Raw genomic sequence first — 15,183 nt, forward strand, 5'->3', positions numbered from 1 at the left:
GCAGCCATTGGATGGTTTGACAGTTTGGTTAAGAGCACATCCAATGTGCAGAGTTGTATAAAGTACTCGAAACCCATACTTGAGTAAAAGTACAAGTGCTCGATCAAAAAGTGTCTTGAGTAGAAGTACTAAAGTATACAACATTTTTTGTACTTAAGTATTGCAAGTATTTTTTTTTATTAAATTTTGCTACTCAAGTACTGAAAGTAAAAGTACCAGTAGTTTTGAAAAAAATATTGCTACTCAAGTACTGAAAGTAAAAGTACAAGTACTGTGTTATGTAGTTATTAAAGAAAGAAGTCAAAAGTTTGAACATCATATTGTTTTTTATTATTTCAAATGCAGCTTTTATTTATACATACAGTAGCATTTATTTTCATATGCGCTGATAATACACGTTTTGAGCTTCATGAAACCTGCCATCTACTGTTCTGGCAGTGGTAATTTTTAGAATTGTAACGAGTAACTATGTAGCACAAAAAAAAAAAAAAATATCGAAGTAGAAGTATTGAAATCATTGAAAAAATGTAGTGAAGTAAAAGTGGAAGTAGGAGAAAAAAATTCTACTCTAGGAAAGTACAGATACCGCCTTTCGGTACTTAAGTACAGTAGTGAAGTAGTTCTACTTAGTTACTAAACATCTCTGCCAATGGGACAGATAGCATTCCTGACGTGTGCCAGGAATGTAAGTGTTTTTTAAATCTGTTAAATTGATGGGTTTACTTCTCCTTATAAAAGCCATGTTTTACTCTGAAGTCCCAACTGCAATAAATCTTACATTAGGGCATTAAAGCCTAGCACCAACTATGCTGTTTTTTTGTCTTGTACAGAAACGTGAATAGTTTGAACTTTTGCCATGTATATATTACTCTCTAGGTGCCTATTGAGAAGGTTTTCCATAATTTCCTATCGGGACAGGAAATCTGTCCAGACAGAACACAGAAATATATTTTGTAGGGTGAGGAAGAATTAGAACATCAATTCAACATCAATTAGAACGACAATGTTTTTATTGTTATCTGTGTCTTTCTGTCCAGGTGACAACAAGGACAGCAAGTGAGGAACATGCTCTCCAATGGAACGTGCTCTCCAATGGAATGTGCTCTCCAATAGGATTAGAGGCAGAAATTTAAAAAACAAAAATTTTTTAAAACTTTTTATCTAACAAAATAAAACATATTGGAGTATCACTTGTGGCCAACGGGTAAAGTTTAAATGTAAATTGGAGAACAATAGCACATGGAATGGTTGCCTAGCTAACTGTCAGTATTGGTAGATGGATGCAGCTATGGTTTCCCCATTCTAAGCAGAAAATGTATGACTATTACTCAGATACCACAAAACAGGCATAATGGAGCAGCATTGGTAAAGAAAGCTATTTTTATAGGTTCATATTTGTACAATTATCTTCCAGCACCGGAATTACAACATGGTGCAATTTAGGTGTAGCCCTGTAACATTTTGGGGCAGTAGATTCCTGTGCTGGTGGCAAAACTGGTGATACTACGACGTCATTATTCTTCTTTCACAAGCGTTTTATCAATTTCAAGTCACAAAGATCACACGTCAAAAGAGATAAAATGGTAATGGAATAAATGTCCACATTTATTTATTTATTTATTACAGGTACTTATACTGTATAGCACCATCAATTTTACACAGCACTATACATATATATTGTACATTCACATCAGTCCCTGCCCTCAAGGAGCTTACAATCTAAGGTCTCTAACTCAAATACACTATCTTACTAAAAGTATTGGGACGCCTGCCTTTACACAAGCACATGAACTTTAATGGCATCCCAGTCTTAGCTCGTAGGGTTCAATATTGAGTTGGCCCACACTTTGCAGCTATAACAGCTTTAACTCTTCTAGGAAGGCTGTCCACAAGGTTTAGGAGTGTGTCTATGGGAATGTTTGACCATTCTTCCAGAAGGGCATTGATGTGGACAAGAAGGGCTGGTCCAAATCATTTGGTGGGGGGGAGGGGATTATGGTGTGGGGTTGTTTTGCAGGGGTTAGGCTTGGCCCCTTAGTTCCAGTGAAGGGAACTCTTAAGGCATCAGCATACCAAGACGTTTTTGACAATTTTATGCCCCCAACTTTGTGGGAAAAGTTTGGGGATGGCCCCTTCCTGATCCAACATGACTGCACACCAGTGCACAAAGCAAGGTCCATAAAAACATGGATGAGTGAATTTGGGATGGAGAAACTTGACTGGCCTTCACAGAGTCCTGACCTCAACCCGATAAAACATCTTTGGGATGAATTAGAGCAGGGACTTCCAGCCAGGCCTTTTTGTCCACATCAGTGCCTGATCTCACAAATGCGCTTTGGGAAGAATGGTCCAACATTCCCATAATAGGCTACCTATAGCGCTTGCTAAAATTGATCTAAATAAAGATATTCAATAAAATGTTAATAACAAATACATAAATAAGAAGGAAGACAAGAAAGCTCCAGATAGTGTAGTATTCTTAAGATATATATTTTATTCCCCAATCATGGGTAAAAAACATACTGGCAGTAATACAAAGTATATAGCCAAATGAAACCAAATAAAAACGTTTTCCAATTAAAAAAGGGGCCACTTTAGGCCGCTAGTGATTATGTGCGTCATCGCAAACTGAATGCAGGGTGGCGAGCGGGAGAACTTCTGGCTTGCGCTCCACCTGCGTCACACGTCACGTACGCTGTGCGTTACACATCTTACGCGTTTCGTCACATCCAGTGACGTCTTCGTCACCTATTATGGACTTTTATGTATGAATTATTTTGTGTATATCACTATATATAATTAGAGGAGTACCCACATATTTATTTATTTATGTATTAATTATTAACATTTTATTGAATATCTTTATTTAGATCAATTTTAGCAAGCGCTATAGGTAGCCTATTATAGACTACTTTCCTACATCCTGTTCACATAATCTCTATAGCAGCTGCTGCAAACGCACATTAGTGTATTTATTTAATTAATTTATCTGTTTACCTACACTATTGATTTATTTATTCACATATTTATCTTAATACACCAGGCGCAGGGCATATACTCTAGTATATTCCTTACACAAACATTCCCATAGACACACTCCTAAACCTTGTTAGAGCTGCAAAAGGTGGACCAACTCATTATTGAACCTTATGGACTAAGGCTCCTTTCACACGGCCGCTCCGTGTGAAAGGTCCGCTGCGGGACTTTTTTTTTTTTTTTTTCCACGGAGCGGATGACATTTCTGTCATCCGCTCCGTGTGCCCGCATATCATCCCATCCGTTTGCGGATGATATGCGGACATAATGTATGTCTATGGCACTGCGGATGTCAGCGGATGACACCGCTGACATCCGATTTTCCTTCCTTTCCGTTTTTTACACGGAAGGAAAAATAGGGTTCTGTTCCGTTCGTAAAAACGGAACAGAACTGACAGGAGGAAAATCTGGTGTCAGCGGATGGTATTCCGCTGACACCCGCAGTGCCATTCACTTACATTATGTCCGCAAATCATCCGCAAATGGATTGGATGATTTGCGGACACACGAAGCGGCCGTGTGAAAGGACCCTAAGGCAATTAAAGTTCATGTGCCTGTAAAGGAAGGTGCCCCGTTACTTTTGGTAATATAGTGTATATTACCAAAAGTACTGTATTGGGACCTCTGCCTTTGCATATATTAGAGCCAATTTAGACAGGAACCAATTACCCTACCAGCATGTCTAAGGAGTGTGGGAGGAAACTGGAGTACCCGGATTAAACCCACACAGGCACAAGGAAAAGATGCAAACTCCACGCAGGTAGTACCATGATTGGGATTCGAATTGATGAACCCTACTGCTGCTAGGCGGAAGTGCTAATCACTTAGCCATGGTGCTTCCCCGTACTGTGAACACACATGGAACGGAGCAAAAATGCACAGAAAATGCCATTGCAGGTCAAAAAGTATTATTGAGTAACTACACTAAACATTAAATGAGCCCTCAATTCCTTCAGGGTACTTACAGACTAGAAAATCGCTAACCCACCTGAGCAAACAACACAGCAGGTGAGGAAAGCTGCAAAACAACAACAGTAATTTTATTTTTACTCGATAAGCTTACATAAATATGCCAATCCTTGTGCAAAAAATAAATAATCTATTTTAGTAAATAGGTCCTAAAATGTCATATAAGTGTCATGTAAGTAATCCACATCACATGGCAACAGCACACTATTGTATCCTGCCAATAAAGCAAATCATGAAACTGGTCACAAGAACATATTGTGCTGTAATTGCAAATTACATCAACCAATAATGGTACCTTATGTCACACCACAACAGAACATTATAGAATCCAGCAAGAACAGAACATACTTCCATAGCTGGTTATATCACCCAGAAAAAGCATGTTATAAAGCTAACATTTATGTATATTAACTCACAACATTATATTATAGCACAAAGCAATGGCACACTGTATGGCAGGGAAGTACACAGTGTAACTCTTCCCACCAATCCCTCCAATGTAGCCTTTCTAAACCTTTTCAACAGAAAGGAACCATTGAAATAACTTTCGGGTATCAGGGAACCCCTGCTAAAAAGTACTATATCTACAACTCATGATACATTAGTGTGATGGTCAGGAGGAATAATGCTCCTTACACTTGTGGTTGTAATGCTACCCCCGAAGGAGTCGCTGGACTTCAGGCCTATTTCCCCCACACAGAACCCACAGCCAGGCAAAATGATTTTTCGCACACACTCCAATTGGCTGAAGAAACAGTCTAGGAGTTTTAGTTTTTAGTGTTTATTTTGGGAGCTGAGAACTTGGATAGAGATTGGGGGTACATGGGATGCCCAGAACTGAAGAAAGCTTGTAAACTCCAAAACGACTGAGGAACTGCTAACGTCTCTGGCTGCTAAAATCCAACTGAAGTATGCTGCACACCAGTGGGAGTAATGGTGCAGCTGAAACTAAGACAGGAGTACTGAAAAGTCAATGTTGAAGAGACAGCACCAGTCTGTATTGCACAGCAGCTGGCTGCTCTAGACCCAAATTAAGAGATGTTGGGGTGCTCCTGGCTGTCTTGCACTGAACTAAAGCTGTCCCTCTGGACTTAGACACATGCGGTATTGCACTACACTGTCCTCTCTGTTGCTTTGGGTGTGATGGCGGGTGTGTACTCACTCAGTCTCTTTAAGTGGCTCCTAGAATCCAGAAAGCTGCTGCATTTGGCTTGGTTTGAAGTCTGAGACAATGGCTGAGTGATGTCTTGGAGCTTTCCTCCTCTATCTCTCCTCTTGCTCTTTCTCTTCTGCCCCAGAGCCATCAGCACAGGGGTCACCTCCAGGCGGTTGGACCCTGGACTCGCTCTCAGATTGCCAAGCTCCAGAATATTTATGGGCTGTTTCCCCCACTTTCTAAGCCTGCCTTACCAGGGATTGGTGGAAGCTCCATGAATATTCAGGCTGCAGCCTCTGTCCCTCTGCCTATTATAATCTAGAAACATCCAATCAGCTCTAGAAGACAGGGGGGGGGGGGGGGGGTAACCGAGCCAAAGCCTGTGAAGCACTGCCCAGTATCCTAAACACAAATCACCTGCTCCTCTGCATACTGGGGAGCCAAACTAAATTTACCTACACTAGCAACTATAGGGGTGCTACATGGTCATTCAGAAGAACTGCCCTCTTAAAGATACAGTAAAACCTTGGTTTGAGAGTAACTTGGTTTGAGAGCGCTTTGCAAGACAAGCACATTTTTTAAATAAATTTTGACTTGATATACAAGCGATGTCTTGATATACAAGTAGCCTCATGTATAAAAAAGAAGAGAGGAGCCTCTAAGTGTAGCAATATGGTTACATTTAATGAAAGTTCAATATTTAGCAACTCACATGGTTGATGAATAAAACAGGCACATCCAAGTATGCAGGCATTCGGGGTAAAGCTGTCCACATAGACCGTCCTCCGCACAGCCATCTTCATCATCCCTTCCCTGCTGCACTCCACGAGTGATTCAAAGCCTCACTTTCAGATCACTCCATTGCAGGCTATTCTTCCCGGTCACAATTGCAGACTGACAGTGGTGAGAGTCGGTGGCTCAGAAGATGGTCTATGTGGACAGCTTTACCCCGGATGCCTGCATACTTAGGTGTGCCTATTTTAATCATCAACCATGTGAGTTGCTAAATGTTGAACCTTCATTAAATGTAACCATATTGCTACACTTAGAGGCTCCTCTCATCTCTCTTATATTCTGTAGCTCTGCTAGATTTTGCTTCTAATCCCCTTGGGAAGGCTGCATATTGTGGATGGATATTTTATGGTTACACAACCTATCACATTGCTATAATCTTTGTATATAGACTATAAACCGAAGGACTTGTGGAACAAATCATCTGAGTTTCCATTATTTCTTATGGGGAAATTTGCTTTGATACAAGAGTGCTTTGGATAACAAGCATGTTTCCAGAACGAATTATGCTCGCAATCCAAGGTTTTACTGTAGCTAAAAAGATCAATGGTATCATTGGGAACTTATGTGAGAGAAAGAACTTGTTCATTTCTCAAGGAACCCCTAGCAACTTCTGAAGGAACTCTAGGGTTCCATGTTAGCCTGGTTGAGAAACCCTGCTCTAATGTAATGCCCCTGCATATTCAAAAATCACCATATCATCTTCAGCAAAAACCAGCACCCTTCACCTCTAGGTGTGACTTGATCTGTTCCTTATTATGTTGTACTTCAAGTAATCACCCTCATGAGTACAACCTGCTTTGTAAAATACCTAGAAAGACTGAAACAATTACAGGTAAGCCGCTCAGGTGGGAAGATGTGATCAGGTGCAGGTCAGATCCGTAGTCTCCAGCAGTATCCTCAAACACAAAGTAATGACCGGACTCCGATAATCAGAGTGTGGTCATCACTTTGTGTTTGTAAAATACCTATCTTTCTCCCCACTCCCAAGATCTTCACTTTGCATTTGTTTTTTTTCGAATGCTGCTTTATACATTGATATACCTCCTTAGACTCAGTCTGTTTCGACATTATGGTCACCTGCTGACTTGGCACAATCCACAGGCAGCTTAGCTCTTCAATACGACACAGAAGTTGAATCAAACGCTGTTTTACTTTAGCTAACTGCAGTACGGGGGATGGTTTTCCAGTCTTTTGAAGTGTAAGAAGACAATTACTTTTTTAAGCCCTGTCTCTGTTAATAACAAACACTGGCTGAGGGAACATGGAAGAAGTGGGGAGGATCTAGCTAAGACTAAACCCACTACCTTTAAACCAGAGGGGAGGGCAGAGAAAGATACCAAAATCACATTAGTAAACAAGTTGCAGTGTCCCAAAACATATTACAAAACAATAACAACCTAATGCAGTTCAATACAGCACAGAAAAATGACATGAAAGTGGTCCAAAACCAGCAGCCCTGTGTTGTGCTGCAAAGTCTTTGCAAAGAAAACATCCTGGTAAGGTCCTCTTTCTACTGAGCATGTACATTGTAGCCCCATTCATCCCTTTACATGAGTTGTACTCATGGTGGCCTTTGGACATGTAGCAGAATATGGCCTATCCGTAGGAATGAATAGGGCTGCCGCATACATGGGAGGAAGGGGGTGTGGCTGGGACATGTCCCTTGCTGTGGCAAGATAGTGAAGATTATGGGAGCAGAGAGGAGGCTAAGTATTTTATCAGGTGACCTGTACTCAGGTTGGTGCTGGTGGGTTACATAAAAGACAACTTCCCTAAAAGTGAAGTTTTTTTCAGCAGTTCGTTTTAAAAGAGTCTTACCTGTGCCGTTGATAACATGCTTTCCATTATTATTATGGAGCTTAGCGTGGAGAGAGTATTCCTTCTGAAAAATAAAAATAAATGAGATTTAATAAATACATTTGGACACATCAGAATTTCCAATTTTATTTTGAATGCAGAAAAAAAACAACATAACTTATTTCTTGGAAACATCCTAGCAAGTGATGGAGTGGAATGCATAGCAACAAAATCAGGACCCATGGCAGCAGCGGACCCGAAACTTATCCCTACTCATATAGAAAAATAAAAATTCCTTACCTTCCCTGACTTTTTAAATACTTTTTTATATGGGTCTCACACGCCCCCCCCTCCCAGGGACTGCAGCTCACAGTGGGAGTGTTTCAGCAGTAGGCAATACTGTCAATCCAGAAAGCAGTGGGCAGGACTAGGCATGGCCAGGGTCTAATTGACAAGCTACAGGCTTGTCCACCAGCAATGACAATCCTCAAAACTACGCTCCCTACAATCTTCTGATTAATCTGTAGCAGGGACATGTGTTGAGGTCAGTGGCTAGTATCAGAGCCAGGTACACACAGGTTACATATTCACAAGTTACGCATTTGATTCTCATTATGTAGGCGATCGCAGTTCTACTAGTCATACTCATTAAACAAAAAAATTTACAAACGCTGTCTCTTTAAAGCAGTAGTATACCGCTTTTTTCCACTTTTAACTACAGGTAAGCCTATAATAAGGGTTACCTGTAGGTACAATTAATATATCCTAAACCGGCAAGGTTTAGGAGATATTTGCACTGCATGCAGCCGCTCACGCGAGCAGCGCATGTGCTCTGAAGGTCCAGATGACCTTCAGCTTTCCATGCCGGGAGCTTGCCGGAAAATGACTCCCGCGCATGACGTCATCACGGCTCCGGCCAATCACAGCGCCGGAGCCGCTGAATCCGGAAGAGGCGCCGAGGGATCATGTCAGCTCCCACAGCGATGTCCATGTCGGGGCCTCATTCTAAGGTAAGTAATTCATAATGAGCTAGTATGCGATGCATACTAGCTCATTATGCCTTTGTCTTGCAGGGTTTGTTTGTTTTTTTTTTTTTTTAGGTTTACAACCGCTTTAAGATGTTTTTCAATCCCCTTTTTGTTGATGCTGGAAGCATTATTATTAGCAAAGATGACAATAAAGATTGTAGAAAAAATAAAACAGGTCTCTTTATTTTCTGAAGCCAGAAATATACCAGTAATATTCAGTAATAAATAAGTAAACAATACAGGGTTCAGGGTTATTTAGTAAAAGGTGAAATGCAGGAGAATTTTAAACAAATGATAAAACAATGAAACAGTCCCACTAAAAAAAGATATATAATGTTTGAGGGTTCTGAGTATTTTTCTAGCAAAAAATTATGATTTTTACATGTAGGAGAGAAGTGTCAGAATTGGCCCGGGTGGCAAGTGGTTAATTACCATAAGTAAATAATATACAAATAATTATATGTTTTTAAGGTAATTTACTATATTTTCAAAAACTGTACTCAAGCAGGTGGCTTAAAAGACAAATTACTGAAGTTTGAAGTTATAACTTCAAACCAGTAATTTCACAGTAAATAGATCAATAATAAATTATATTATAACATATTGCATTATAATATATTATTTTGCTGAATTAAAAAAGTACCTTTTCAGCAGCAGATTCTCCCTCTTAACTGTGTGAGAAAAACATGTAGGTTTACCCATAAATTACCCATTACCCCTCTTAGTTAGGTGCTAGTGAGACAGTATAGTTTTTGGATTTTTCTGGTTATCAGAGGAGCAGCAGGAAAATCTATATTGCTTTCCGTCTACCAGAGAGCAGGATCTGTGAGTGAGGTCTGCTCAGATTGCTCAGTATGTGATTCATTGAGTCTAGAGGAGTGTTTCACACTGGTCCAATAGGGAGGCATGTTGGACAGTGGGAGGAAACCTGACCAATGGACACATAGGCTTTGGTACAGTCCTGGTGATTGGTAGAGACAGACTGTCTTGTGCATTCTGGGACACTGTATAAAAGCCAGGAGCACAGGTGCTGTGGGGTCTTTGACTGGTGAGCAGAGTCCCGGAGGGAGGGTGGCGGCTTCCCCCTCCTCTGTAGCAGTGGCACGTGGCATCAGGAGGTCGTTCTGAGGGCTAGAGGAAAGGAGCTGAACCCAGAGGTTCAGGAAAGCTGTCTGAGGGGGAGACACTGGAGACACTAGAAAAACAGTATCGTGAGAACAGGGAATCGTGTCAAGGGGCTTGACCTGAGGGGGGCCACCCTGGAGTAGGATAGTCAGTGGACTGGTGTCAGTGGTCAAGAAAGAGGATACTAGGAGAGTGTCCTGAAGAGAACAGTAGTTCATCAAGTCATCTGGAAAGAGACTTATACCTAAATCCACCTAAGTGGCAAGGTGGATCAACATTATCTACAGATAGATGTCCTCCCAACTGTGTGTATAGTTAATTTGGAGTATCCCACTATTCCCTTCTCCCATCCCTATTTAAAATAAAACACCAAAAACAACTACATACCCCTGGACTGATCATTGACTGAGCCAAGAAGTAAAGTGTTAAATTATGAATGCCAGTATTGCTAACGGTAACAAAGGTGGACCCAAAAGTGTAATACCCAGCAGTTTTCAAGGGGCAATGCTACACTTATACCCATAAACCTATGTTTTTTCCTTGTAGTTAAGAGGGCTGGGCTGGAAGGGAGCATTCGTTTTTTTTAGACACATGCCCCCTTCTATGACACTGCCGTAAGAGGAGAGCCTCCACTACAGCATTTTTATTGGACAGCTTGGACCAATGGCGCTTTACCATTGGTTTGTTTGAGGACTACCTACCCCTCAAATTTGGGTTCTCTGTGACCCCAGGTCGCCGAGCTAGGACCCTTGAAGCTCGATCGTGTTATTTATTTATTTTTTATGTTCAAAGCTCTGCCTCACCTGCCTTCCCTAACTGCACGTTCCTGATCCGTAGTGCACGCAGCCTGAGAGTGGCAACTCTGCTTTGAATTCAGGAGCAGTGTAGCATTGTTGCCACACCATCACAGAAAGCTGCATTAGGTGGACTTCATTGTCAGGGTCAACAGTTACAGTATCTCACAAAAGTGAGTACACCCCTCACATTTTTGTAAATGTTTTATTATATCTTTTCATGTGACAAAACTGAAGAAATTACACTTTGCTACAATGTAAAGTAGTGAGTGTACAGCTTGTATAACAGTGTAAATTTGTCATCCCCTAAAATAACTCACCCACAGCCATTACTGCCTAAACCGTTGGCAACAAAAGTGAGTACACCCCTAAGTGAAAAAATGTCCAAATTGGGCCCAATTATCCATTTTCCCTCACTGGTATCATGTGACTCGTTAGTTTTACAAGGTCTCAGGTGTGAATGAGGAGCAGGTGTGTTAAATTTGGTGTTATCGCTCTCACTCTCTCATACTGGTCACTGGAAGTTCAACATGGTACTTCAGGGCAAAGAACTGTTGCTGTAAATAAAGATGGCCTAGGTTATAGGAGGACCCTGAAACTGATCTGCAGCACGGTAGCCAAGACCAAACAGCGGTTTAACAGGACAGGTTCCACTCACAACAAGCCTCTCCATGGTCGACCAAAGAAGTTGAGTGCACATGCTCAGCATAATATCCAGAGGTTGTCTTTGGGAAATAGATATACGAGTGCTGCCAGCATTGTTGCAGGCTGTTGTCCCAGAAGGAAGCCTCTTCTAAAAATGATGCACAATAAAGCTCACAAACAGTTTGCTGAAGACAAGCAGACTAAGGACATGGATTACTGGAACCATCTCCTGTGATCTGATGAGACCAAGATAAACTTATTTGGTTCAGATGGTGTCAAGCGTGTGTGTCGGCAACCACGTGAGGAGTACAAAGACAAGTGTGTCTTGCCCACAGTCAAGCATGGTGGTGGGAGTGTCATGGTCTTGGGCTGCGTGAGTGCTGCTGGCACTGGGGAGCGACAGGTCATTGAGGTAACCATGAATGCCAACATATACTGTGACATACTGAAGCAGAGCATGATCCCCTCCCTTCGGAGACTGATTTGCAGGGTAGTATTCTAACATAACGACCCCAAACACCTCCAAGATGACCACTGCCTTGCTAAAGAAGCTGAGGGTAAAGGTAATGGACTGGCCAAGCATGTCTCCAGACCTAAACCCTATTGAGCATCTGTGGGGCATTCTCAAATGGAAGGTGGAGGAGTGCAAGGTCTCCAATGTCCACAAGCTTCGTGATTAAGATTAAGGGTTAATGCAGTGCTGGAAAATAATGGTGGCCACACAAAATATTGACACTTTGGACATTTCCACTTAGGGATGTATTAACTTTTGTTGCCAGCGGTCTAGACATTAATGGCTGTGTGTTGAGTTATTTTGAGGGGACAGCAAATTTACACTGTTATACAAGCTGTACACTCACTACTTTACATTGTAGCAAAGTGTCATTTCTTCAGTGTTGTCACATGAAAAGATATAATAAAATATTTACAAAAATGTGAGGGTTGTATTCACTTTTGTGAGATACTGTATTTGTTGCACTTTGCAGGGGAACTAAGAGAAAACTGTAAACGCAGATGCACTTATTAAGTGCTACAGCACGTACAGTATATAATGCAAGGGCATAGTTCTTTTTTTGTCATTATTGTTTGTTATTTATGATTCATTCATATTCAGAATTTATTTTACCGTTCTAAATATGCAATGTATGCTAATAAGATTCAATGCACATTGGGAGTTCTGCCACGGTGCATAGGGCTTTGGTATTTAGCTGCAGGTGGAGGGCACAGGTACACTGTCCAGCCCCGATGCAGGCAGCTTGTCAAACTCTATGGGAGGTTGACAGCTTCTGTGGCTGTACGTTTAAGGCAGTATGTGCCAAGGGATGAATGCTTGGAATGCTCTGCCTTGAAGTAGATCTGTAGGCAAAACTTGTTTTCATTTTAGATAGATAGTTGTCAGATTTTTTTTTTTTGCCATCTGTGTCCCATTGGGGAGATTTCCATGCACCTTCTGTCCCATAGCCCAACAGGAAACGAGAGGAAATCCCTGCAAATTAAGGATTTGGGATTATTTGGGATTTTCTTTAACTTTTACTTTCAATGAGAATTGGTAAACATGGCAAATAGAGAGGGTGAATCTCGCTAATTGGGGCACAGGCAGCGATAAAAAAAGACAAAATGTTCTTATCCATATCCACTCTGTCCAAACTTAAAAAAAAAAAAAAAAGTTTTGCCTTTAGTTGTACTTTTAATGTTCATAGCACTAAGTGCAACTTCTTGGCCACAGCAGCTGTCATCCTCTCATAGAGTTTTACAGACTGCCTGCCGCAGGGCTGGACAGTGCACATGTGACCTCAATCTGCATCTAAATGCAAAGCCCGATGCACCAGGGCTAAGCATAAAAAGAATGTTGCGCCCCTTTAAAATAAACCTTCTATGAGAGGATTACAGCAACTGCCTTACTGACCTCCATCTGAAAATCCTAGTCGACTGGCTGTCATGCTGAACCAACAGCTTTCTGAATTATGGACCTGGAACAAGCATGCAGGTCAAAATAATTGGTGGAAGGTCAGAACTCCCAGTCTGTGTGTCTGAATTTACTGTAGTGGCACTCATGGGCCAGTGCCTTGGGTAGTAGGGTAAGTGGGGGCAGCACCAACCTTCAAAACTTTTCAGGAGCTTCATTTTAAGGAGAGCTCATCAGTACCACTCTTCTTAAATGCAGTGGTGTAGTAGCTTCTAATATAATGGGTCATTTATGTGGTGTTTGGTTTACTTTGGGTAGTTGAAGACTAATCCTAAAAGTGATTGTAAAGTCTAGGTTTTTTTTTTTCTTAAAAAATAACAAACATTTTAATTATACTTACCTGCCCTGTGCAGTGGTTTTGCACAGAGCAGCCCGGATCCTCCTCTTCTCGAGTCCCTTTTTGGGGTTCCTGGCCCCTTCCTCCTGTTGAATGCCCCCACACCAAGCAGCTTGCTATGGGGGCATCCAAACCAAGCCGCAGAGCCCTGTGTCCATTCAGACACAGAGCTGTGGATTGGCCCCGCCCCTCTCTCCCCTGATTGGCTAACTGACTTTGATCAAAAGCAGCAGGAGTCATTGGCACTACTGCTTTGTCTCAGCCAATCATGACAGCCGAGGCACACGTGCACATCGCTGGAGGAAAATCAGGCTCATATAAGAATTAGAGGGGCTGAGCTGAGGGGGGCTACTGCACACAGAAGGCTTTACAATGCATTAGGATACTAAACCTTCTGACTTTACAACCAATTTAAAGTCACTATCCCTAATAAACCTGACTACATTAACACAATCTACAGTAAATAAAAAACCAATACCTTTGGTAGTAGCCATTTACCTCTAAGTGCCGCAAAGACTACATTTATTAAATACTCAATAGGGCCACTCACATGTTATAAAAGTATTCAGTATTATAACATGTGGGTGGCCTTATTGAGTTTTTAAATAAAGTTATTCCTTACTGCACTTAGAGGTGCTTTCCCTTTTCTCTCATTGTCCATACAGAGCCTGCTTCTGTTCCTGGAGAGCCCGCCCAATGAGCAAACTTTATTTTAAAATTTTATAAATTTTAGTGGGTTTTTTTTTTTTATTGGCTTTTTACATTATTCAGAGAGGCCAATACACCCTTGTGTGCCTATCTGTTTTTATACAATCACCTTCTTCTTGAACCCTTTCCTCAGTCTACGCGATTTTCCTCCATGTGTGTCTGAAACTCATGCTATCTATTTTAAAAAACTGCTTCTTCCTTATTCTCTACCAGCCCACATCACACTAATCTATTAGGAAAAATAAGCCTTTTTTTCCCCCCCGAGGTCTCAAAAGATCTAACAGTTCAGAAAGGAGGCCTCCCTAGACGGTACTGCTGATGTGGATTTCCTGGGGTACTTGTGAGGCTCTGATCATGTCACCAGTGCCTTGAGGAAACCAGAAAGCAGTCTTTGTCAACCTTTTAAAACATGTAGGAATCTTTGAAATAACTTTTTGGCCTCAGGGAACCTCTACTAATATGAATTAAATGTACATCTCACAGTACTTTAATGTGATAGTCAATGAGAAAATGCTCCCCAAGTGCCGTACGCATGGGCTGAATATCAGGCGGTAATGAAGAAATAAAAAGGAAAATAAATAGGAAAAAATAATTTTTAAACTCGCGCGCAGAAGCGAACGCATACGCAAGTCGCGCCCACATATGTAAACGGGGTTCAATGTGAGGTATCACCACGACTGTTAGAGTGAGAGCAATAATTCTAGCACAAAACCTTCTCTGTAACTCTAAGCAGGTAACCTGTACAAAATTTTTTAAAACGTCAGCTATAGAGATTTTTAAGTACCGTAGTTTGTCGCCATTCCATGAACCTTCGCAATTTTGAAGCA

General features: G+C 41.3%; 1 protein-coding gene across 1 annotated transcript in view; it reads right to left on the reverse strand.

Moving 5' to 3' along the window:
* FAM107A (family with sequence similarity 107 member A) overlaps positions 1 to 15,183 on the reverse strand; it is a 308,168-nt gene that overhangs the window by 198,299 nt on the left and 94,686 nt on the right. The window contains exon 2 of the mRNA XM_082265993.1: positions 7,775 to 7,838. Within this exon, the coding sequence (XP_082122119.1) occupies positions 7,775 to 7,838 (64 nt within the window). The remainder of the gene's footprint in view (positions 1 to 7,774; positions 7,839 to 15,183) is intronic.

This window comes from Pelophylax lessonae (genome assembly GCF_965119305.1).
Source record: "Pelophylax lessonae genome assembly, chromosome: 8".
Classification (NCBI taxonomy): Eukaryota; Metazoa; Chordata; class Amphibia; order Anura; family Ranidae; genus Pelophylax; species Pelophylax lessonae.